General features: G+C 44.3%; 1 protein-coding gene across 8 annotated transcripts in view; it reads left to right on the forward strand.

Moving 5' to 3' along the window:
* The window catches only part of enah (ENAH actin regulator), a 128405-nt gene that overhangs the window by 24570 nt on the left and 81012 nt on the right, over window positions 1–22823 (forward strand). For 3 of the 8 annotated variants that reach the window (XM_065963866.1, XM_065963872.1, XM_065963875.1), the window contains exon 1: window positions 15677–15828. The exons of 1 other annotated variant lie outside the window; for it this stretch is intronic. In XM_065963866.1, the coding sequence (XP_065819938.1) occupies window positions 15737–15828 (92 nt within the window). In that variant the 5' untranslated portion in view covers window positions 15677–15736. Of the gene's footprint in view, window positions 1–5154; window positions 6195–15675; window positions 15851–22823 lie in introns of those variants that run through there. 4 more of the 8 variants (XM_065963867.1, XM_065963865.1, XM_065963876.1 and 1 more) reach the window with 4 other exon arrangements.

A 22823-nucleotide genomic window follows, 5' to 3' on the forward strand; every position in this document is an offset into this window, starting at 1 on the left:
TGCACGTAACCACACTGGAGCTTGATAGATGGACGTCTCAGAGCTTATTGTAGCAACAGAGTGTTGCTACCAAACACAGCTAACATACACGCACACACACACACTTTACTAGAAGTGTTATCCCCACTTGCAGCAGGTTTAACCAGTCAGCCTGTGACAGTGATGTGTGCCGTCACGCTCTGGCTGCGACCAAAAAAAAAGTGTGTGTGTGTGTGTGTGTGTGTGTGTGTAATGATTTGGGGGGCGGAGCAGCTGTGGCTCAGTGGTAGAGGTGGTCGTCTCTCAACCAGAACCCGGGGGTTCGATCCCCAGCTCCTGCAGCAACATTTCTGATGTGTCTTGAGACAATTAACCCCGAATTGCTCCTACTGCTTCATCAGTGGCGTATGAATGGGATTAGTTTATACCGATGGAGTCCTTACACATTCCCTCTTTGTAACAAAGGGGGGCGTATTTCAAGATTTACTCCAGCCTGCTGTGCTGCAAAACACTAATGAATGATCTTATTGGGCTGCAGCCAGCTCAGTGTGTATGTATCAGATTGTAGCTGTTGCAGGATTTGTCTCAACTAATCAGACGGAGATCTTATTATTATTATTATTGTCCGTTCAGTAAAAGGGTGTGTTGGTGACACACATGGCATGATGTGAGCTCAGGCATTTGACTCATTTCCAAAGTATTTCACTTTCGTTTTGCAGACCTTGCATTTTGAATACGCTTCTCCAGAGTGAGCTCCTCTTTCCCGGGGAAAAAAAAGCTCACCTGGCGGAATGTAGAGTGCAGATGTGAAAACAGCTTCAATGTAAAGTATATGTATAGCAACAAAAGACGACCTCCTCCATTGTTGATGAATCTTTGTATTGAATGGGAATGAGAATAAACAGAAAGTAGCTCAAAGAGATAAAAACACTTTGAGTCTGTCGTTTTGCGTCTGTGATTTTAGTTAAGCAAATAAGGAAGAAGCTTACGCTAACTGTGAAGTTACATGTCTATTCAAACTGAGGAAATAATGAATACTGTGTTTCTCAATATGTGCAGCTCATACACAACCATGTGTACACACACACACACACACACACACACACACACACACACACACACACACACACACACACACACACACACACACACTCTCTCTGACAGGTTGCTCCGTGTCTCCCTAATCCTGTCAGCCCATTGGCCCGTTTCCTTTGCGATGGAATGAAAAGTACATCTCCACAGTGACCACATGAATGGCCTGTTAGCATGAGAGGTGAGCTGAGGAGACGAGAGGGAGGGGGAGAGAGAGGGAGAGAGAGAAGGGGAGAAGGAGTATGGAGAGAGGGGGGAGAGAGAGAAGAGTGGGAAAGATACTGAGGGTAAAAGGAAGCAGAAGAATGGGCTGGAGGGAAAGGGATGAATGAATGGAGAGTGTGTTTGAGAGTGGAGGAGAGTTGGAGTGGGGGGAGTTGGGGGGCTTTAAAAGAAGTGATACATTTGCTCTTTTCTGTTTAGTTAAGGAGTTGGTTTATTGCCATGGATGGTTCTGGTGCCACTGGTTGTCTGTCTGTCTTGTTCAGTAGTTCTTTTGTCTTTCTTTCTTACCCTCTTCTTTTCATTGTTACTGCCTTCAGTGCACCCCAACTCCCTCCCTCCCTCCCTTGAATTCTTTCCTATTCCTTTCGTCCTTCCTTCCTCCTTTCCATCCCTTCCCTCTCCCCTTGTTGGATGTGGTTCTAAAAAGCTGTGTGGACACATTCTCGACCTCTTTGTAAATATAAATGTGGGACTCTGATTAATGCTGAAGTCTACTGTGTTAGTGAAATGTCCAATACACACATTCATTTTTCTGTGTGGTAAGGGAAGAATGACTCTTATCTTAGTGTATATTTTAATATAAGGTTTTGTATTTATATCAAATGTCTTTTTTCCTCTGAATGAATTTAGCTTTTGCAAAAAACAACTTTAACCTTTTCAATTTACACACAAACATTTTTTTTATTTTTTAAATGGGAGTTTTGTTATGTTACACGGAGCCACGAGTTCCTTTTGTGCGTCTGCACTCTGTCGTGCACTCTCTCTCCCCTGCTCTCTCTCCTGCAAGCAGCAACTTTATGTGTAAAACAGGTTGGAAATATACTTGGGCAGCCCGCCCAGGTATCGTCTATGTGTGGGAAACACTGAAATGTAAACACAACATTTAAAGTGGACCAATCCTCCAGAAGCTCACCCTCACTGCAGGATGTAGTGTAGACGTTAGATGCTTTTACCTAGAGTGCAAGCTACATCACGCTGGTTAGCACAAGCTAACCAGCGGTGTTTGTCACCTTCTTGTCCAACAGGAAGCAGACTAACACCACGCCCGCAGGTGAAAGCTGAATGAAGGTTCACCCTCGTTTTAGAACGAGCTTTATCTGCTCTGCGTTCTGCCTCACTATGATTTTATTTTATCTCCATTGCCGCTACGTCTGCGTCTGTCGTGTTTGTAGGTGTGAATTGTATCCGCTCAAAAACTCTAACGCTGTCATAAAGTCAAAACAAACCATAACAGTAAAATCCAGTCAGAGGACAGAGACTCTGCAGACACAGTCACCACCACACATGTATGGAGGCCATGAAGGGAAGATTGAGCAGCTTTACTTTAGTATATATTTTATTTTTAAGGAGAAGGTTACTGACTCTATCTCTAAAGTCATCATTCTGCATTTTTTGAGCTCTATTCATCAGATTTTGGCCACCAGGATCTTAACAACGTTTTGCTCTATATAGAACTTAAATATCAAGGTCAGAGGTCAATGTGTAAATCTTTCCTCTTGCACAGAAAGGGTTCATTGCTTCATAAAGAATATCTTCTTCTCCCCTCTCTTGTTAGGGATGCATCAGATGAAGAGGGGGGGGGGTTATTATGACTTTGTCAAAGAGCTGCTTTGTTTCTACAGTAAATGACTTCAGGGTTGGGTTACCATCTGACAGGTGTGGTAACCATCTGACAAGGACTTCTGATGGAGCACAGTGCCGCCTTGAGGCGTAGTACGAGCCTCCACTGTGTCAGTGTGCATGCATACAGCTTATGCTATAGATAACGGTGGCGGCTCTACCTCCTGAAGCTTAGAGAGAAGTCATGCCTTTTCTTTTTCCTTTTTTTTTTTTACTGGAACAGTGTGTAAAGTAATTATTTCTGACAGTAGAAGGACAAGACAAGGGCTTCGTTCCCACATCCTCTGATGGAAAGAAGTAGATGAAGGGAAAGACAGACTTCAGAGGAAAAGAAGCAAACAGTGCTGACAATGCTGACGTATCACATTTACTGGAGTATGAGTTTAAATGAGGGCCTTCATGTTAGTAAAACATGTACAGCGTGCCCCTTTGTGGACTTGAACTTTACAGCAGCAATCAGAAGATTTGTCATCCTGAGCTTGGTTGCGTTGGAATGGCTGTATTTTGTCATAGCCCGCCATGATGGCGAACATGTCGCATCTATTCGGGTCTTTGGTGACAGGGGGGGGTGAGGAATCTGCAGACAGCTCAGGCTATTTAAGAGCCGGCATACTTCAGCCGTGGGTCACACCGGTGATTGACGGCTGGTTTGTCCGGAAAGACGGACACTTGATACATGTGACCTTTAACCTCTATGGTCTGTTTTACATGAACCCCTTGACCTACATACCCTATCAGGGCCAAGGCCATAATGTGACTGAGAGAGATGGGCTTGTGTCAATGATGTCATCATCATTGGCACGCTGTGTTTACCTCTCACAGGTGAATACAGCAGTTGCAGATGAAACTCAAATGGCAAATATGTCAGTTATGAACACTCATCAAGAGCAAAGCCACACATGTAGGATCCAAGCGGCAACCTCTGCTGTTGAAGCTGATGCTGAAAATTCAAAATCTTGCAGTTCCTCGAGTGTCCACTAGAGGCTGGCTGCAGAAGCACTGGAAGTCACATACACACCCATTGAAAACAGCCTGTTTTTATAGCAGGATTTAACATGTCTACAGCCTGGTTCAAAAAAACAAATAGGTCTGATTAGCTCACCTCAGCTCAGCCTGGCATTAGGATGAAAGAAAGTTAGAGTGAGACAGGATTTCCATCATGGGACTCCAAAGCCCCCTCCAGGAACAGATTTGTGACATTTGTCACATAATCAAATAATATTTACAGTCTATGGTAGATTCCTTCCACACGGTTGGTCGTCTCTTCACCCATACTCCTGTGGCACCCTCTTAAAGACTGAGTAGATTTTCTATTGACCTTCATCACTTCAAGGTGTGGTCGATAGAATTCCTCTCCATGGTCGTCAGCTTGTGTTTTTCAGCTCCATGAGGTCTGAGAGCACAACATTTCTATTCCTGCTGTTCCATTGATCAACTGGGCTTCAAATCAATCCCGTAACTCACTGCAGCTATTTACACTTCAGCCCACTGTGCAGTTTGTCAAGAACGAATACCAGAGAGCACGCACTTCGTTTCCAAGGTCTTTGTGTTATAAAGTATCAACTGTGATGTGTTCATATTGACCACCAAACATTAGTTAAACAGAACTGATTGACTACACGTGAATTATTTTTGTCAGGTTCCGTTTCTGTCCTCTAAAATGACATTGAGTGAAGACCTCAGTGTCCTTGAAACAAACAAGGTTACAAAACATGTTCATCTGTTCTCTGTCTGATATCCTGAAGGACAAGGAAATGATCCTCATAGCCTCCGTCTGTGTGAATCACACTGACTACACATCCCTCTTTCTTATGTAACTCTCTGTCACGATTCAGCATATTGGAGTTTTTATGAGACACACCTGATCACGTTCCTGATCTCATAAATTGATGTGTTTGAGTAAAGAGGACGTACAGCATGAAGTTGTGTCGTGACTTCTGTAGTACACATCCACTTATAGCGCTTTCACACTGAAAACTCTTGAAAAAGTCCTGAAATTTTCAGGGTGAGCTGCAGAAATTTACACTCAGACTTAACACCACCAGGGCCTTATTTTCTGAAACATAACGACGCTTCAGCAGAGTCTCAGAAGAGATGATCGTTTTTACATGATGACCCCTGAATGTGGAGATTGTTATTGTAGGTTAAAGGCCCTGACACACCAAGAAGATCTTCACACTGAGTGATCATCGCCATAGTTTTTGCAGTGTGTCCAGCTCCGTCGGCACCCGTCTGCCTTTTTTCGGCTGATGGCACGGTTGGTGAGATGAATCACTCTGATTGGCTGTTCGGAGGTTTCATTCAGGTTCAGGAAAGCCCCTTGAGCATGCCGCTGTAGTATCCATGCTTTCACCCATTAGTGTGGTTTCTCCTTATTTGTCTCCTCCGCCTCTTCTTTTCTTTTTCCACTAAAAGACCAAGAGCTGACAACGCCAGCGCCATTTTTAACTTTTTATCAGATATTATTCTCCATTAGTAGCTACCTATAATACGAGTGGTGAGCGACAGCGGTGTGAAAATGGTCTACTCGTATCATAACAACGGACTACCGCCCCCTGCTGGCATGGAGAGTTATTTCCTCTTGTGCAGAACGTACGTGGTGGTTGTCCGTCGGCTGCAGTCTTTGCGGTGTGTTCAAGTGCAACTTTTTGGTCAATACAAAAGGCAACACCACAGTCAGCCTACGTCGCCACCAGTTCTTTACCGTCTGCTCTGTCAGGGCCTTGACACTTAAGACCCAGACCATAACTGCTACACGTCAGCGTAGTTGATTATTTTTGGTATCATTTGTTTCTGTCTTTGGAAGCTTGAAAATATTTGTAACAAAAAGAGGGAGCGTTGTACTGGAGCTCTAACAATCCTTAATCTAATCCATGCAGATGATGAGGGCAGGTCAGAATGTTTATTTTTGGAAAGGCCAGGGAGAAGATTTTCTCCAACTGCAGACCCCTCACTACCCCCACCCAGCTGCTCCACTTTTAGCCCTGGCTCCTGTGAGGTGAGAGAGTGTGGGCGGGTGTATGGGACAAATGGAGGAAGGGGGGGTTGGTGCCTGGCCACTGTCACTGTCCATCGAGAAAACCCCCAGTTCACTTTCTCCCCCCCTGAAGTCGGCCAGTGAGTTGTGGAGCCGACAGAGCAGCTGCTGAGTCAGTCAGACCGTCTGTGGAGAAAGTGGAGACCCTCAAGAACTAAATCGAACGCTTCCAGAACACTTTTTCTTTTCGGGTGGAGGTGCCGGATTTCACCGTTACCGACGCCAAGATGACTCGTGACTCGTAAGTTTCAGTGGGAGAGGCTGTGGGATTTTTGGGGCCAAAGATTGCTGTAGATTTTCAAATTATTAAGAAGAAGGGAGAGCTCCATCATCCATATGAAACACATTCCTGCTACTTTCCCTCAGTGTTATCTCCTCTAAAGCAGGGTTAGCATTCACAGCACAGGCTCTGAGGGAGTGTATGATTGAGGATTAGCCTGTCTACCTTTCTACCTGTCTGTTTGTCTCATCCCACTCAGCTGAGGAACCAGCTTTAGCTTTTAGCATCATCCACCTATTCATTCATTATTTGGAGCCTCTCTCACCACATGAGAAGCCTATATATTTATAGAAGTGCAGTGGCTGTTGAAAGTGGTCCGAGCGCCATCAGAGGCAAGCTCTGTCACAGGGTAAGATTCCTCTCTCTGTGAGGTGACGGGACACTTTTCTCCTTCACTGCCTCTGGAGCTGCTGCTGTGTCTCATGAGGACTTTGTGCAAAAAGCTCTTCATGGTCCTTTCCCCTTGTGTTTCTGTGGAAGTGGATGGTGGTGGTGATGAATTTCCCCGCTGTTTTTATATTCAGCATCTGCTGTGGTACCATTGTGATCACCACTTCAAAGCTGTTCCTCCTCTACATTGTTGTTGCATATTAAACTGCTCCAGTTTACAGTTTATATAAGCTTCTAGCTTCTAGCAAGCTTCTAGCTTCCTTTATCATCATGTGCAAGTAATGCAAACAGACACTTGGAGAAATGTGCCGCTCGTTACCCAGAACGCTGCAGCGCTTGTAGATCTGATCGCCCTCTTGACACTTGTAAAGCTGTGTGAAGTGTGATTGTATATCTTAATAGGGCAGCTGTGGCTCAGTGGGTAGAGTCTGTCGTCTCTCAACCAAAGGTCAGACGTTCAATCCCGAGCTCCTGCAGCCACATGTCCGACATGTCCTTGGGGAAGAAGAACAAAAAAGGAGAACACTTGACAGTAAACAAAGTAAGAGGTGCACGGCCGCGACAAGACTAGAAAGAGACAGAAAAGTCAAAACTTGAGGTTTTCTTTACAACAGCAACAGAAGCGTTTCGGCACTAGGCCTTCATCGACGTTGCGGACAGTAGCAGAAAAACCCCTTACATACCGGAAAGGTGACAAAGAAATGTTTTTAAACACAAAAACTGTGAAAATCTGTCGCCTCTTTGGGCAAGTAGGGTGATATAGATCTTAACATATTAACTCTGATAAAAAGATTATTTTCTCACATGTGGCTTATTTGACGGTTTGAGATGTGTGTGAACGCCTGCCGGGGTCTCTCCTGAATTATTGTCTGAACAAAAGAATAACTGATAATCAAAAGTACAGAGCTCCATCAACACAATTAGAGTTAACTTCGGTGTTTTTGAATGATGTGCATTAATGATTATTAAGGGTTTTGTTCCCAGTTAGTATCCACTTCCTTTATGAAGCTGCAATATTGCCTTAGCATCTGTCTGTCACCTGTTGTTGATCGTGTCACCGGGGGGGCTGAGTTAACCCAGCAACAATGACATCATTGTCCAGACAGACAACAGAAGTGGTGCAGGTCAAATGACGGCAACACAGAGTTATGTTCCTGTCAGAGAGAGAGAGAGAGAGAGAGAGAGAGAGAGAGAGAGAGAGAGAGAGAGAGGAGAGAGAGAGAGAGAGAAGAGGAGAGAGAGAGAGAGAGAGAGAGAGAGAGAGAGAGAGAGAGAGAGAGAGAGAGAGAAGAGAGAGAGGAGAGATGAGAGAGAGAGAGAGAGAGAGAGAGAGAGAGAGAGAGAGAGACTTTAAAAAGCATTGTTTTGCATATTACATATTTCAGTTGTTCTAGGATCAGGGGGGGATTGGACCCCCTGTCTGTGTTGTTAAAAATAGCCGCTAATTTTGTTGTTGAAGAATGTGATGAACTGTTTCAAATAGTTCTGACCTTCATCACATTGTGCTGGATTTGAACTTTTTTCACTCATCAACTTATCTGAATTTAAACTACAATTTTCACCATGTTTTACTAACACTAAATTGTGTCCCTAGTCTGTCTATAAATCTCCCAATCATGTGAAATGTGTGCTCAAAAACAGGCCGTTTGGAGATTTTCCCCCTCATGAAATCACAAAGGGCAGTAGCCCCTCCCCCAGGTGGGTGACACTCCCACAGCTAGGTGTTTGTTCTGCCCTCTGAGTCTGCCTTCTCACCGTAAACAATAGGACATGGAGCAAGAAAGCCTGAGTACACCCAAGCCCCTTCCAGAGAGGGGGGCGTGGTCAGACACAGCTCATTTACATATTTAAAGGTACAGACACAGAAACAGCCTGTTCTGAGCAGGGCTGAAATAGAGGTGTTTATAGACATGATCAAATACAGGATCAGAGTGGATTTAGAACAAGAAACTTCACACACATGTTTTGTGGAGCTCTGAGACTTATTTACAACTGGTTGAAGAGGAGGAGAATATATTTCCTTTAATTGATGTGGGAAATAAATGATTAGGACGTCCCTAATTTCAAGTGTTTTGTTGGTCTTACAACTGACTGAGTCTTAGAACTATAGTGTCTTCTTGTTGCATATTTTGTCAGCGTTTATAATTGATTCTGATAATATGCTCTCCTCTGTCACTTCTCGCTCTGTGGGTGTGACTCCCCCTGTAACACCTCTCTGACACATGCTGGCCGTCATGATGTCACTGTTGGCAGGTGAACTCGTGTTTCTCTCTCGTGCTTTTATGGCCAAGGAGAACTCTGCATGCCAAATGAATCGCTCACACAAGAGATAAAATAAAAACACACTGCTTAAGTGTTTGACTACAGAGCCGGCAGACGACAGCAAGACTCAAGGCTGCATTTAACTCCTTTATCAACAAGTATGTGAAGCCAATCAGGTCTACTCCAAATGTCAAGGTCTGCTTCACAACGTGGTTTCAGATTCAAGAAGCAGATGAAGAAAAGTATTGCAGAGGAGACACGGATGTTGACTTGTGCTGCACACACACGGTCCTGTTCAGGTGTGTAAAGAGATCTGTGAGCAGTCAGTGTACCTGAAAGGTTCCCGTGGGACTTGTGAAGGACAAAAGCTGCTTTTTTGCTCTGTTCTGCTTCCTCATCAGTAATAGGAAGCTCTGTGTATGGGGAAGGGAGTGTTCTCACACTGTGTGTTCTGTGAGAGCAGTAACTGTATCATGCATTGTCAGGATCTCATTGTCGAGAATGAAACACGCCGTTGTTATCACGGCACTGGCGCTGGTTCATAGACACACCCACACCTGTCTGCCACTGCTGTATAAGGAACGTTATGACCCTGAGACATGGTTTTCTCTGAGCTCACACACATGTTTGTTTGTTGTTACAATAGAGTGAACACTGCTTCACTGTCTGCTCAAGGACACTTAGACACAACTACTGATCTCAGCCTGTGACCTTGCTGTCAGTGTTTGAGCTCCAGTATTTGTGACTGCAGTTTAAGTAAAGTCTGTTTAATGCGTGTCAGGATTATTTTGCCTTTATTAGATAAAGATAGACAGGAAATGTGGGGGGAGAGAGAGAGAGAGAGAGAGAGTGGGTGATGACATGCACCAAATAGTTTGTCGAAACCTGCGGGTAGTGCTGGGAGGACACTAGCCTCTGGACATTTGGCGCCACCAAATGAGCTAAACCAACGCCCCAGGACATCGACATTTTAATTTTATATATGATGCAAGATTAACTCAATCAATATCGATACCTGTTTCCAAACAAAAGAAGCAAAAATAAAAAATCCTATAAGCATCCAATAATGGATAATATCTTGTTTTTAATTGTAAACCAACAGCGCACCGTACAGTACCATACCGTTAAGTACTGTGCCATATCCTATCGTATCCATGGGTTAAATATGACTTGAGATTTGTAGTTTCTTTAAGAGTTGGCCAAGCGTTGTTTATTCTGAGCAAACAGATTGAAGGTTTTTATTATTGTAAATATCGGTACTCTCACAGTTATACTGATGCTAAGCTAGCAGGTTTTGACCCCTCAGTCTGCTTGGAGCTCGGCCCCTAGAGTGGTCCAGTATCCCAGTTAGCTTTACAACAAGTTCTCTGCTGGTTTCACGTCAGAGGAGGCTGATCCTCTGTATGTCAAGTGGGCTAAAAAAAACAACAACAAAAGAAGAAGCCGACATAGAAAGTCCTGTTGGAAGACGGTGATCAGACACTTCTTAAACAGCAGGAGGGCCTCTGCTCTGTTGCCTCCTTTATCTCCATTTAGTCAGCTGGAGTCGTCTGTTTCTTGCCTGCTGAGGCAAAAAGGAATGCTGACTAGCCTGATGATGTCATCTCTTTTCCTCAGCACCACACACACACACACACACACACACACACACACACACACACACACACACACACACACACACACACACACACACACACACACACACACACACACACCCACACACACCCCCAGACGTTAAGAAGAGGAGGCTGTTTGTTGAGTTTAATTAAAGAGGAGGGCTGACAGTGAATGATTGTCCTCTCTGTAGGACTTGGTCGGAGGGCTGCTCAAAGACATGCTGCTATAACTGGAAATGACAGAGAGGGAAAAAGTCTGTAATTAAATGTTGGTGACGTTGTAATATTTACGAGCGTCCTTCCTCTGTTTCTCTGCATTTGATCCGTGTGACTGTGTGTGAGATATTATGATGCCTACTGTGTGTGTAAGCTGCATGTTCAACACTTCACAGAGCTGTGTGGAAGTCCTTCAAATCAAGACAGTAACATACAAACTAGTGAGTTTCTTGGCTTGCAAATTAGCTACCTTAATAATCCTTTACAAGATGGTGACCTCTGACCACCAGCAGTTAAAGTTGACCTTTCTATGCAGCCATGGGAATGAGTTGAATCGATTAAGTTATAGTCCAACACTTCACACAGTAGCCTCTACCATCAAGCCCAATTCACACGTACTCCGTGCATGCCGCGGTCTGTCAGCGGCGCACACTACGTTGTACTTAGCCTCCACTCTATTCAATCATTGTGTTCACACAGCGCGCGCTGCGGTACGTCTCCGGAGCGAGCCACCAACGCCACTACGCTCTGCTCCTTTTCAAATACGCAGCGAGTCTATTTTCACTGGAGTACGCTGCAGGCACGCTTCAAGCTGGACAGAATATGACAGCCTGAACAGGAAGTCAGACAAGAAAACGCACAGAGCATCCGGTCAATTTCAAAATGAAACACAATATACGGACTCGCGATCGTATTTTTCATCACTTTATCAACATTACGTCAAAACAGGAACCGAATTAACAACAATTCATCCTCAGAAAGACAAAGCAACATGTTGTTTGCATGTTTCTCTCTTTATTCCCGCGGGATCTTGTAGTTCTCATGTGATGTGTCATGGGTGCGCTGACGTCCCAGAAACAGATCCAGTGTGAATGGGGGCGAGTCGTTCGATGGAGCAAAACCGTGCCGCAGCGTACATGGAGTATGTGTGAATTGCGGGTTAGTGTGTGAATGTGTAGGTGTGACCTGTGATGTAAAAGAGCTTTGAGTAGTCAGAAGACTAGAAAAGAAATACACAAGTACACGTCTTACCATTCCTTTTCATGTTTACTGTTTTCTCTTACTCGCCTTTTAACTCGACGCTGAAACTAAAACATCGCCACACCTTTGTTTTGAAAGACGACAGTGTTTCCTCATACTGCTGCCCTTCCTCACCATGTTAATTTTTTTTTTACTGTTATGTTTTTCAGCTTCCCTTTTTTATTGTGTTTTTCAGCTTCTGCTCACCATGTTCAAGTAATGTATGTAATCGACCAGCTTCCCCAATTTTATCTCATAGCGATTGGATATTAACTTGCAGAGAGAAGTTACCTTATCCCAGTGCATGGACTCACAGGCACACACAACCAGAGCCAACACCTAGAACACTGCAATTCACAAGTGCGTATTGAAACATGGATGTGGTAGCAAACGGTTTGATGTTATATTCCCTAGCAGCAATCCAACTCTCCAGTTTATGTATTTGCTAAATACTCGACTTCTCTCATATCTGGGGTATTTAGAAGTGTCAGAAATAGCTCCTTGTTTATCAGCTCGGTGTGTGTGTGTGTGTGTGTGTGTGTGTGTGTGTGTGTGTGTGTGTGTGTGTGTGTGTGTGTGTGTGTGTGTGTGTGTGTGTGTGTGTGTGTGTGTGTGTGTGTGTGTGTGTGTGTGTGTGTGTGTGTGTGTGTGTGTGTGTGTGTGTGTGTGTGTGTGTGTGTGTGTGTGTGTGTGTGTGTGTGTGTGTGTGTGTGTGTGGCATTTGAGCCACCTGTGCCTCCTGCAGAGGCGGACCCTGAAATGCATCAGTCGTCGGGGGGGGGGGAGGCTGCTCACCTCCACCTCCACCTCTTTCTTCTCCTGCAGGACCTTTTCTGCCTCATTAATAAAACACCATTCTCTCATTCCTTCATCTTTTCTGTCTGTCTCAATGAATATTTGGGGAGGGGGGCATCTTTATCTGATTTTGAATATGACAGGGGATTGATGATCTTTAGGTTTGATAGACAAACAGGTAAAGTAGATGCTGTTGTTGCACCTCTTTAAGGTACAATCTGTACGATCTGTGTCACGTTTCAAACCTGCACTGTGACTGTGAAGTTTAAATCTTTGGCAAAAATATCCACCACTTGTTTATTTACAACAGCCATCATGAAGAGTGAGTGTTCTCTCTCCCTTCCTCCTTCTGCTGCTCCTCATCCATCCTCTACCCCCTCTCGTCCCCTCCTTCCTCCCTCGCATCGTCTGTGCTGCTAAAAGAGGCAGTAGCAGATTACAGGTGCCTCGCGCTGCTCTCTCCTTTTCTTCCTCCGTCCTCGTCCCTCGTCCCTCTGTCTCTCTCTCTCTCTCTGTTGCTCCCTCTAATTGATTGTAATAGCTCTCGATGCGTGCACCGTGTTTAGACAGCTTTTGACTGTGTGCTTAACAGAAGTGTGACAAAGCGCTCTCCTCGTAGACCTTTCATCCGTCACAGCTCGTTTCCAGGGGCTCACACCGCCTCTCCCTGCTTTAATAAAAGTCCGACTGATCGTTCAGTCCATTAGCGGAGGCGCTCCAGTTCACGACCACACCACTAATTGAATATAATCATGGAGCGAAACATTTATTTCTGAATCCTATACTCTGTGTGCCTGGAAGTTGTTGGTGATGTTTTAAGCAGAGAGAGAGAGAGAGAGAGAGAGAGAATTATGTTGGCTTAAAGCGTCAGTGTGCATGTTGTTCTGAACAAATGCACATCTCTCCTCGAGCCCTTGTTGTTATGACCTCAAGAGTCCTGTACATCGGTTCCTCACAGCTCCATCTACATCTCTCTTTTCTTATCTCTCTCTCTCTCCATCTCTCCATCTCTCTCTTTCTCTCTCTCTCTCCATCTCTCTCTCTCTCTCTCTGTGTGGGTGTGGGTGTTTGTGTGTCTGTTCTGTGCCCTACTCTGAAAACACAACGCATGGCAGCCCTCACACATGCTAATATCAATTTGCTGCCTTCCAAGGGCTGATTTCATGCCTGTTGAGCCAGCTGCTGTCCAATGGGAAGAGAAAAAAAACATTTTGAACATTTTGTAGTAATTACATCAACATTCGATTGAGTTTGATGCCTTGAGTGTTAAATCAAAAGTTGAATTCAAACCGTGGCATAAACATGTGTTCAGTAAGTTGGTCCTCTGTCAGCTGACTTACAATTTAAAGTAAGTGGACATTTCATTAATTTAGTTACACATCAATATATATCAGTAATCAAGTCTATCCTGTGTAAATGTGTCTCTGAGTCATGACTGTCTACAATAAGTGAGAAGCTCGAGTCCCACTGGCTGTGTTGTTGTCAGAACTGTGTTTACATGGACGGGACGGTCGGCTCCTCCCCTTGTGTATAAAAGCTGTTTTAGTCAAGAACTAGAGAGAAGAAGAACATACTCACTGATTCTTTTCTTTGTCTTTGGATCACGATCATTCAGTAGTTTACATGCAATGTGAAGCTACAAGCTAAATAAAGACATGGATATGCAGGAGTGGAAGTATGGCCGGCTTTAAACTTTCCTAACAGGGTGTCAAAAAGACAGAGGAGCTAGAAGTGTTCTTACATTTACCCAGAGTTCTCCTCTTCTCCAAAACAAACACATCTTGTGTTGGAAACAGTTCAAGACACTGAATGAAGGAGTTTCACCTCAGCTTTGAAAAGATGAAGAAAACTATCAGAGATCAAATGTGGACCGTCTGCGATCTTTAAAAATACATCAGCAAACTCCCACATCGAGAGAAAAGATTGCTCACAGGTCACCTTCTAAGATGCAGTAAACATGAGCTCAGTGGGAAAGCCCAAAACAGCCTCTAAATATAGACGTCTCCTCCTCACAGGAGTCAGTATATCACTTCTTCTAACCGTGCTTATGATCATTATTTCACATGATGACTGATCTGTATGTTGTTTCACACTATCATTGTTCTGTGTTTTCAGAGCTCTGATGCACGACTGTATGTATGGATCTGTTACAACAGCAATGGTCTAAAGGGAACAGGCCTTACATACAGTATGCAGCTTCACATTCAGACCCTGGATGTGAAGCCGTGCAGTGAGGAGGAGAATCCCTCCTGTCAGGACTGTGTGTTCATACACGCTGCCAAAAGCTCAAAGACATCCTTCTTCTATTGCCACCAAACATCACTAATTCTGACTACTCATTCCTCCAAACTCGCTTTAGCATATTTATTTTGGAGAGAGCGCGAGAGATAAGTCGGGTGGGAGTATGGCAGCTTGAAATGAGAAGAGAGAGTGTGAGCACGTGGAGAGACGCAGAGATAAAAAGCAGAGCAAGAAGCTGGGAGGGAGGAAGAGGAGGGAGCCACAGGCTGATGAAAGAAGGGGGGAGACCAAGTGAGAGACAAAAGGTATACAGACGTAGCAGAGGGAGCCGGCTGAGAGGAAGAGGAGTGTCAAAGAGCAAAGGAAGAGAAGGAACCCCCCCCCTCCCCCTACCTTTACTTGAACCCTTCTGGGCTGAGCTTAGATACCATCGCAGTGATTTTTCCCCCAACAGCTCCCCGACACCGAACGCAGGAGCAGGCTGTGTAGGAGCAGGAGCAGGAGCCTGTTGCCTGGATACCCCTGCTGTCGCCACGGCGGCGATAGAGCCAGGATTGAACTGTGTGTGTGTGTGTGTGTGTGTGTGTGTGTGTTTGCTGGCTGCTGCTGCTGCCATGGGAGAAACACAGCTGGCTGACTGTCTGGATGGTTCCGCGCTTGTTTGCTCGTTTTTTCTTCGCTGGCTGACTCGCTGACATTGCACGTATGAATAAGGAAGGAATCGCTCTGACGCGGGGGCTCTGAGGGGAGGAGGTGGGAGGTATAGGGGGGTGGTGAGGGGTGACTGGCACTCTGCTTTTGGATGATGAAGAAAGCTGTTTGATCGCGAGGAACCAGAGAGATTCCCTTGGCTACAGAGCTTAGAGAGGGATCGAAGGAGAGCTGAGGGAGGGGGAGGCTGGTGGGGGGGAGAGGAGTAGAGCTGGAAGGGGGGGAGAGGCAACTCGCAAGCTGTGTGGAGCCATGCAGATCCAGTCTTCTGGTCCACAGTCCAAAGTCTCCAGCTTCATCCTCAGTCAGAGATGTGTCCTGGACTCAAAAATGGAAATCCACCGGTACGTACCTGCTGTCATGCAAGTAGGTTCTGCTCCTGCGTTTCTTCATCCACCTCCATCTTCATCGCTGCTCAGTGTTCATCAGGGACTCAACAAGGCGTCATGAATCTATTTCTGTTGATGTTTAACTGGAAGTTTGTATAAAGATAGCAAGGACAGTTTAAGATGATTTCAGTGAAACTGTGCAGTAGGGCCTTGTGGTCACCTTAAAGCACAGAGTGTCCTACTGCAACAGACGACCGAGTGCTCCTAGATTTGATGCATAGTGGAGAGTAGCTTCAGTTGATCCTTCACTGATGCAGTTTCCAAAAGTGTTATAAAGGGAATGTTTTCAAACTTAAAGGAGCAGTATGTAACTGTGACACCTAGTGTTTAAAATTAGTACTGCAGTCCATATTCAAACATTGAAGAGAGCTGTCTCCCCCCGCCCCCTCCTCTCTAGAGTCGATGCTCATGCAGGTCACCATGTGGTGGACACTGTATCTTCAGTGTTTATCCAGCTCTGCATGGGTCTGTAAACCTTTCTGTGTTCTAACCTCTCTCCACTTTTCAAAATCATCTCCAACATTGATCCTAGTTTGAGCACGTTTCTGCTCGTGGAGCTTCTTAGAAACATGCAGAGGCTTTTTAGGTCGGGTACAATCACTTCTATCTGAACCACTTCTCTTGACCGCTTCCATCACTGCAACACCTGTTGACCTGATAACTTCTCTCATATCTGGTAAACTGAGGGGCGTCCAAAACGGCCTTAAAACTGCCTACCTTCTCTGGTCCCAAGAAATCCAGAGCATTCAGGACCAGAATCCAAAGTTAGGAGGACTTACTGGCTGCTGCATTGTTGTCAGAGAAGCCAGCACTTCAACATAGCATGTTTCATTAATGATCATATAGTAAGGTCATTTTATTATTTAATTCAGTAAATAATCTACATACTGCTCCTTTAAGGCTGCTTTAGATACTTAACGCTACAATTATACGCCTGATAATAAACTAGCTCTGTAAGGAAAGCTCTGTATTTTCAGATTTCCAGTATGACCAGTTGATCGAGAGATGAGACAATTGGAAAGTTCTGCCTTCCTGATGCCTTTTATTATGCATCTGCAGCGGCTTGATATCGGTTTCCCACGGTGTGGTTTCACATTGCATTACACCATGGCAGAAGCTTTAGAGGCACGGCGTTTAAAAACACAGCTGGAGCATCACACTCACACACTCAGGCGTGCACACACAGAATCACGGGGCTGTTCATGCTGCCAGCTCTGATGCTACACATCACCACTGTCTCCCCCCCTGTTCTGCCTCTACCTCAGGTGGTGGATCAGGGGTAGGAACATTGATATCATTCTTATTGCAAAGCACAGGATCATCCTGGACTTCTTTATCCATTATAAGAAGTTCTATCAGGGTGCTTTATTTCAAAACGACTTTAAACATACATGTGCTGTGTGACCATGCAGAAGCTCCACTCATGTTTAATGTTTCTGTATTGTGGCTGAAAGTGAGTAAACTCCTGGAAGGGTTTCCCCCTTTCATGTCTGTGTGCCTGTCACCCTGAGGGCTTACTCAGGCTACGGCTAGCTGCATGGCTAACTTCTGCATCCTGCAGCTGCAACATACTGTGAGGCACGGAGACGCTGCTGAATAATTGATGCGGTTTGTGTCCCAAAACATTTGACTGTGGCTCCGTGGGTCTGGTGTTGGATTTGAGGGTATTTTGAGTATTCCCTTCAGCATTTTGGATAGAAAAATGGTGTGGGAGCTTTTTTTTAAGTTGTTGTTCCCAGAGATCAAATGATGTGTTGGATTGTATCTAAATGTCAGAGTGGGACAAGAGATTATCCTTGAGCTTGTTAGTGTGTCTTAACTGAAGGGATGATAGTCTGTACATGACCTCTGACCTCCTGTTACTCTGAAGCATCACAATCTCTTTCCTAGCCACTGATAAGATGAGAATATAAACCAGCGACTGAACCCAAGGTGGGGGCTCGACTGTGTGAAATGCAGAACTATGGGACCCACTAACCAACCCATCAGGTGGTTGGCCGGTGGTCACCGAGCTTTATGCTTCTGCGCCTGCAGAATACACGTTTTGAGGCACCATGTTTTAAAAGGCTGTCTGTGCAACCTTTGGTGTGTCCACACACAGGAGCAAACGCTTCTACCCATTCAAATGTTCCTGTATAAATAAAAGCATCGCAGGTTAAAAGGATCGCTCGAGATTTACTTTATTTTCAAAAGGATGAAATACAAACATCAAATCTTGAATGAAAAGAATCAGAACGAAGAACGATCGTATATAATCTGCCCCTCTTTCACAAGAAGACATTAACGAAACACATCATTAAAATACAAATAATAATAAAACAGCTGCAGGCCATCTCAGCCACTCACAGCCCACTAGGTCCTTGGTAACAATTCATTTTATACCATTCAACACAAAACAGAAGAAAAACCATACTGAACATTTCATCATATTTCATCAACAATCAGGATTATTGTTTTTATTCTCTGTTATTTATATTTGATCACTGGCTGGAGCTGCACACTTTCATTGTGCCATAGCAGTGATTTAACAGTGTCCCTAAATGAAACATGTTTTATTGTGCCAATGAGCTCTCTATCTAATTCCTAATAAAAACACAATAAGTGGTTAGTGCGCGCGCCCCATGTATGAAGGCATGTGATGTTCATGTGTTTCAAAATACATGGGCCAGACGTGGCCATCGAACAGGCCGGGGGGGTCTGGCACAGTGTAGTTCCTAGACAAATGTTTTCCTGACATATCCGCCGCCAGCACCGAGGGCGAGTCCTCCAAGCGGGCGGCCCAGGTTCAAGTCCCACCTGTGGCTCCTTTCCCACATGTCATTCCCCACTCACTCTCTCCCTGATTTCTGACAATATCCACTGTCCTATCTCTCCATTGAAGGCACAAAAAGCCCAAAAATAAATCTTAAAAACACAATAAAACACCAAAACAAATTGAAAACAGATAAAAAGTGACGAGTGTGAAGACAACAGGAAGAGATAAAAGGCAACTCTCACATTGCCACAAGGAACCTGAAACTGAAGCAGCTCAAACACACTCAGCCATCAATTCTATAACTCTATGATAATAATATTAATAATAGTTACACCTTTGCCTTTCCCATTCTGGCATACCAACATGTCTGCCTGGTCTATTCATTATGACTTCATGTGACAAACAGCAGATTATTTTGTTGGTCATGTAAACATTAAACGTTTCCCACGTCACCTACGGTTCCCCATAAGGGACAATCATCCCGTTCATGAGTGAGGAGTTGGACACTGAACAGATCTTCACTCAGGTGTTGAAGAACATTTGGCCTCCAGTCCACTGTTTGTGCTCAAACAGCCCAGTACAGTTGTCCATCTTAAGGCTTCAGTTGTTGGTTTCTATGGTAATCAACGGGGAGTGAAAGCAGAGCGCTGCTCAGTGGGGTCCAGACCTGCTCAGCTGTCAATGCGTCCCCTGTCCCCCGTGTGAGAGCGGACGTGATTAGACTCTCGTAAAACGTGCCAGGCTCTCCGTTAACGAGACGGGCTGCACTCTGAACCCTGAAACACCCTCCACATGTTCCACTGTAGCCTCATTCAGAAGTGCTCAAACTTAGCTCAGCCATCATCACGTCTTTGTACATTCATATTGTTCCCGTGACGACGTGATTTTGGTGTGCCAGTCTGTGAGTTCACATCGTGTTTCAACGTTGCAGAAGCACGGCATAGGAGGAGTTTTACACAGAAACATGGTCAGACATGCACACACACAGAAACCACTGAATCCATTTTGCCTCTGTTACTGCTTTTAAAGACCGTACAAAGAGGGGAACACTTTGTCCCCCTGTTGAGCATCCACAACATTCAGATTGAAGGTGAAATCCTTATAGGGGCGTAAATATCACGGCTTGACGGAACAGGGCTTGAGTGTGTATGTGTGTGAAGCAACATGCTAACATGCTACATTTCCACATTGATGCTACACTTCAGAGAAACAGCCTCTACTGTCACTGTCCTGTCAGGTGCATCTCTCAGTGTTTGTTTTTGAATTCTTAGAGCCTGTGTCCTCTTCAAGTATTTTTTTCGGGTAGAGGTGGAAGAAGGAGAGGGCCAACTTTCTCTCCAATCAGTGCAGCTCTGTGTTTTTAGCATCACAGGGCCTGAGCGTTTAAACACCCTGTGCATCGGCTGTTTTTTTTGGTCGCTGCTCTCAATTGAAAAAGTTGAACTTTCTAACACCACAGTGCTCATCAATGTCACTCCTCCCTCACCGACCAATCAAAATCAAGAAGGGATTGGATTCCCTGTTTCTCCTTCATCCACAACAATGAGGAAGCAGAAATTAATCTTTTTCTTCCCCTGCACAGAGACTTGTCCTGGAATTAGTAGTACCTCTAGACATTGAAACCGTCCCCTTTAAAGGACATGTGTCCCTCCTTTCAATTGTTCTTTCATTCATTTTGTCACATTTCTTTGAGGAAAAGCAAAAATACTGAACACACACAAAGCAATTTAGATTTAAATCTCTCTTGAAGGCCACTACAGAGTGAAGCCGTGCTGGAGTCAAGTTTTGTGAGCTAGTAAAAGTTGGGTGGCTCAGTGGTTGAGTTGACTTTCTCTCAATTCTGAAGGTTGGGGGTTCGATCCCTGCAGCTCCTGCAGCCACATGACCATTGTGTCCCGCTGCAGTAAAAGTGCTTTGAGTGGTCAGAAGACTAGAAAAGCGCTTTACAAAGTTTGCCATTTAAGCGGTGTTGAGAAGAGCTCTTTGGCAGTCCCTAACTCCCCTCTAATTCCCCTGTAATTAACTCGATTACTCCCAAATATCTGGGATCTATCTTAAAAAAAAGCCTCCCAATTCTCCATTCTGCATTCTTATTAGCAGGTCTGCAGCCAAATGTGTCTCAACCCTTTACTTTGGATTGTTTTTGACCCCTTTTGAAACCAGTTTAACAAAGTGTGGAATTTAATTTAACGATAGGTCAGATGGTTTGTTTGTAGGGGTTTCCTACCCTTCTCTCCAGGGGATGGTTCCACAATGCTGGGTTACCATGGTGCTGAAAAAGGGCAGAGTCATTAAAAGGCAATGAGAGGGGGAGCCACCTGTGGATGGTTTTCTGTGAGGATCGCCTTCCTCAGTCAGTTAATGGTTTGTGTGAGCGAGCCGCTCAAGGCTTAATTGAATCCGAGAGGATTCTGTGTATCGGGCTCCACTGCCACTTAAACAAACCGAGTGCTTGAGTAGGCCACTCGATGGGCCGGGTAATTACTCAGCAATAATGTTTCACACCGTAATGACCTGTGTTAGGTGAAGAGGAAATAATCGCAGAAGAACAAAGCGCCATTACTGTAGTTTAGAAGTCGTGTTGAATGCTATTAGTGACATCGTCTGAGAGTTGTTCCTTCTTTTCTCTCTAAATACCTGAAACAAACTTTTCCAATCACCGCAGGTAAAAAAAAAAAAAAAAAATCATTTAGCAAACAATGCACATTAGGTTTTCTGCTAAATGTAGTAAGAGTGCCTTAAAGCTGCACAGGCCGATGTTGAATTTCCTGTTCTTTGATAAGGGGCAGCTGTGGCTCAGTGGTAGAGTTGGTCGTCTCTCAACAGGAAGGTTGGGGGTTCAATACCCAGCTCCGGCAGCCACATGTCAGATGTGTTGTTGGGCAAGGAACCTAACCCCAAGTTGCTCCTGCTGCTTTGTCTGTTAGTTACTGATGGACTCTTTACTCAGCATTCTCTACCATCAGTGTGTGAATGTGTAGGTGTGACCTACAATAGAAAAGCTCATGTCCATTTACCATTTAAATCTCAGCCAGAGACTTTTGGTTTGTGTTGATTTTGGCACCCACTGTGGACAAAAGTGGCACTTCTTATCTCTTTGCTGATCTTGTCCCAACAATACATCTCGATGCTGATGCTTTTTTAGATCTTGAAGTAACATTTATATTAATTTCAGTCAGTTTTATAACCTGCCATAAATACCTCACTTGAGATTTAACCTTTGATTACATAGAATGAAATTTGTAAGGACTCTGTGACTAAACAGTATTGTCCGAAAATACTTAAAACATGCGTAAAAATGCCCAAATACACCGTAATTAGGGGCTTTTATACGTGTTCAATCAATTTTTCGATAAATTTTAGGTAGAGTCGGTAGCTTCTCTCCATTAGTGCATGTCCATAGGATCCTGTTTCTGCATGTGTGTGTATATTTCAGCCTGTGTGTGTTCATGACTTACAGAGTGTAAAAACTGAAATTTCCCCTTGCGGGGATCAATAAAAGTAAATCTCTTAATCTCTGTTTGAGGGATCAACGCAAAATCTGTATCTATCTATCATCTACAGAGATCTAAGAAAGATATCGGCCGATATATCGGATTTCTTTCCGCTCCCCAATATCGATATCCGCTCCAAAAAACCCACATCGGTCCGGCCCTAATTTTAAGTGAAAACTTCCTCTGTTATTCATATCACCTGGTCAGCCAAAAGCAAAGATTGTCGTCTTCAATCAGGACTTTCAGCGTTTTATTACTTTTATTGGAATTGAAAACCATAACATTTTCTTTTTCTATCACTTCTCATGTGTTGCAGTTTAAAATGATGTGTACCTCCTCAGATGATTTTAAATGATGGACATTGAAATGGTTTATAAACTTAAGGAGTTTAAGATGTAACTCTTATATAATTGTCAGCACAGTAACGTTAGAGCTGAGAGCCCTGTAATCATTTTACCACATTTGTCTCTAATGAGGAGCTCTGTCTCTGGCTTCTCATTGAGAATTTTCCGTAGTAGGTTGTCACAGTTTGAGTGTGTGGGCGTTGTGAAATCCCTGTGAGACTGTGACTGATAAAAACACTGAAATTAAAATCAATGACAGGAGTGAAGATCCACACTCTGACCTTTATTCACACCAACAGAGCTGAGAATCATCATCAGTCTGAGAGCTGTTCATCTGACTGTTACACACACACACAC

Source organism: Labrus bergylta, chromosome 15 (genome assembly GCF_963930695.1).
Source record: "Labrus bergylta chromosome 15, fLabBer1.1, whole genome shotgun sequence".
NCBI lineage: Eukaryota > Metazoa > Chordata > Actinopteri > Labriformes > Labridae > Labrus > Labrus bergylta.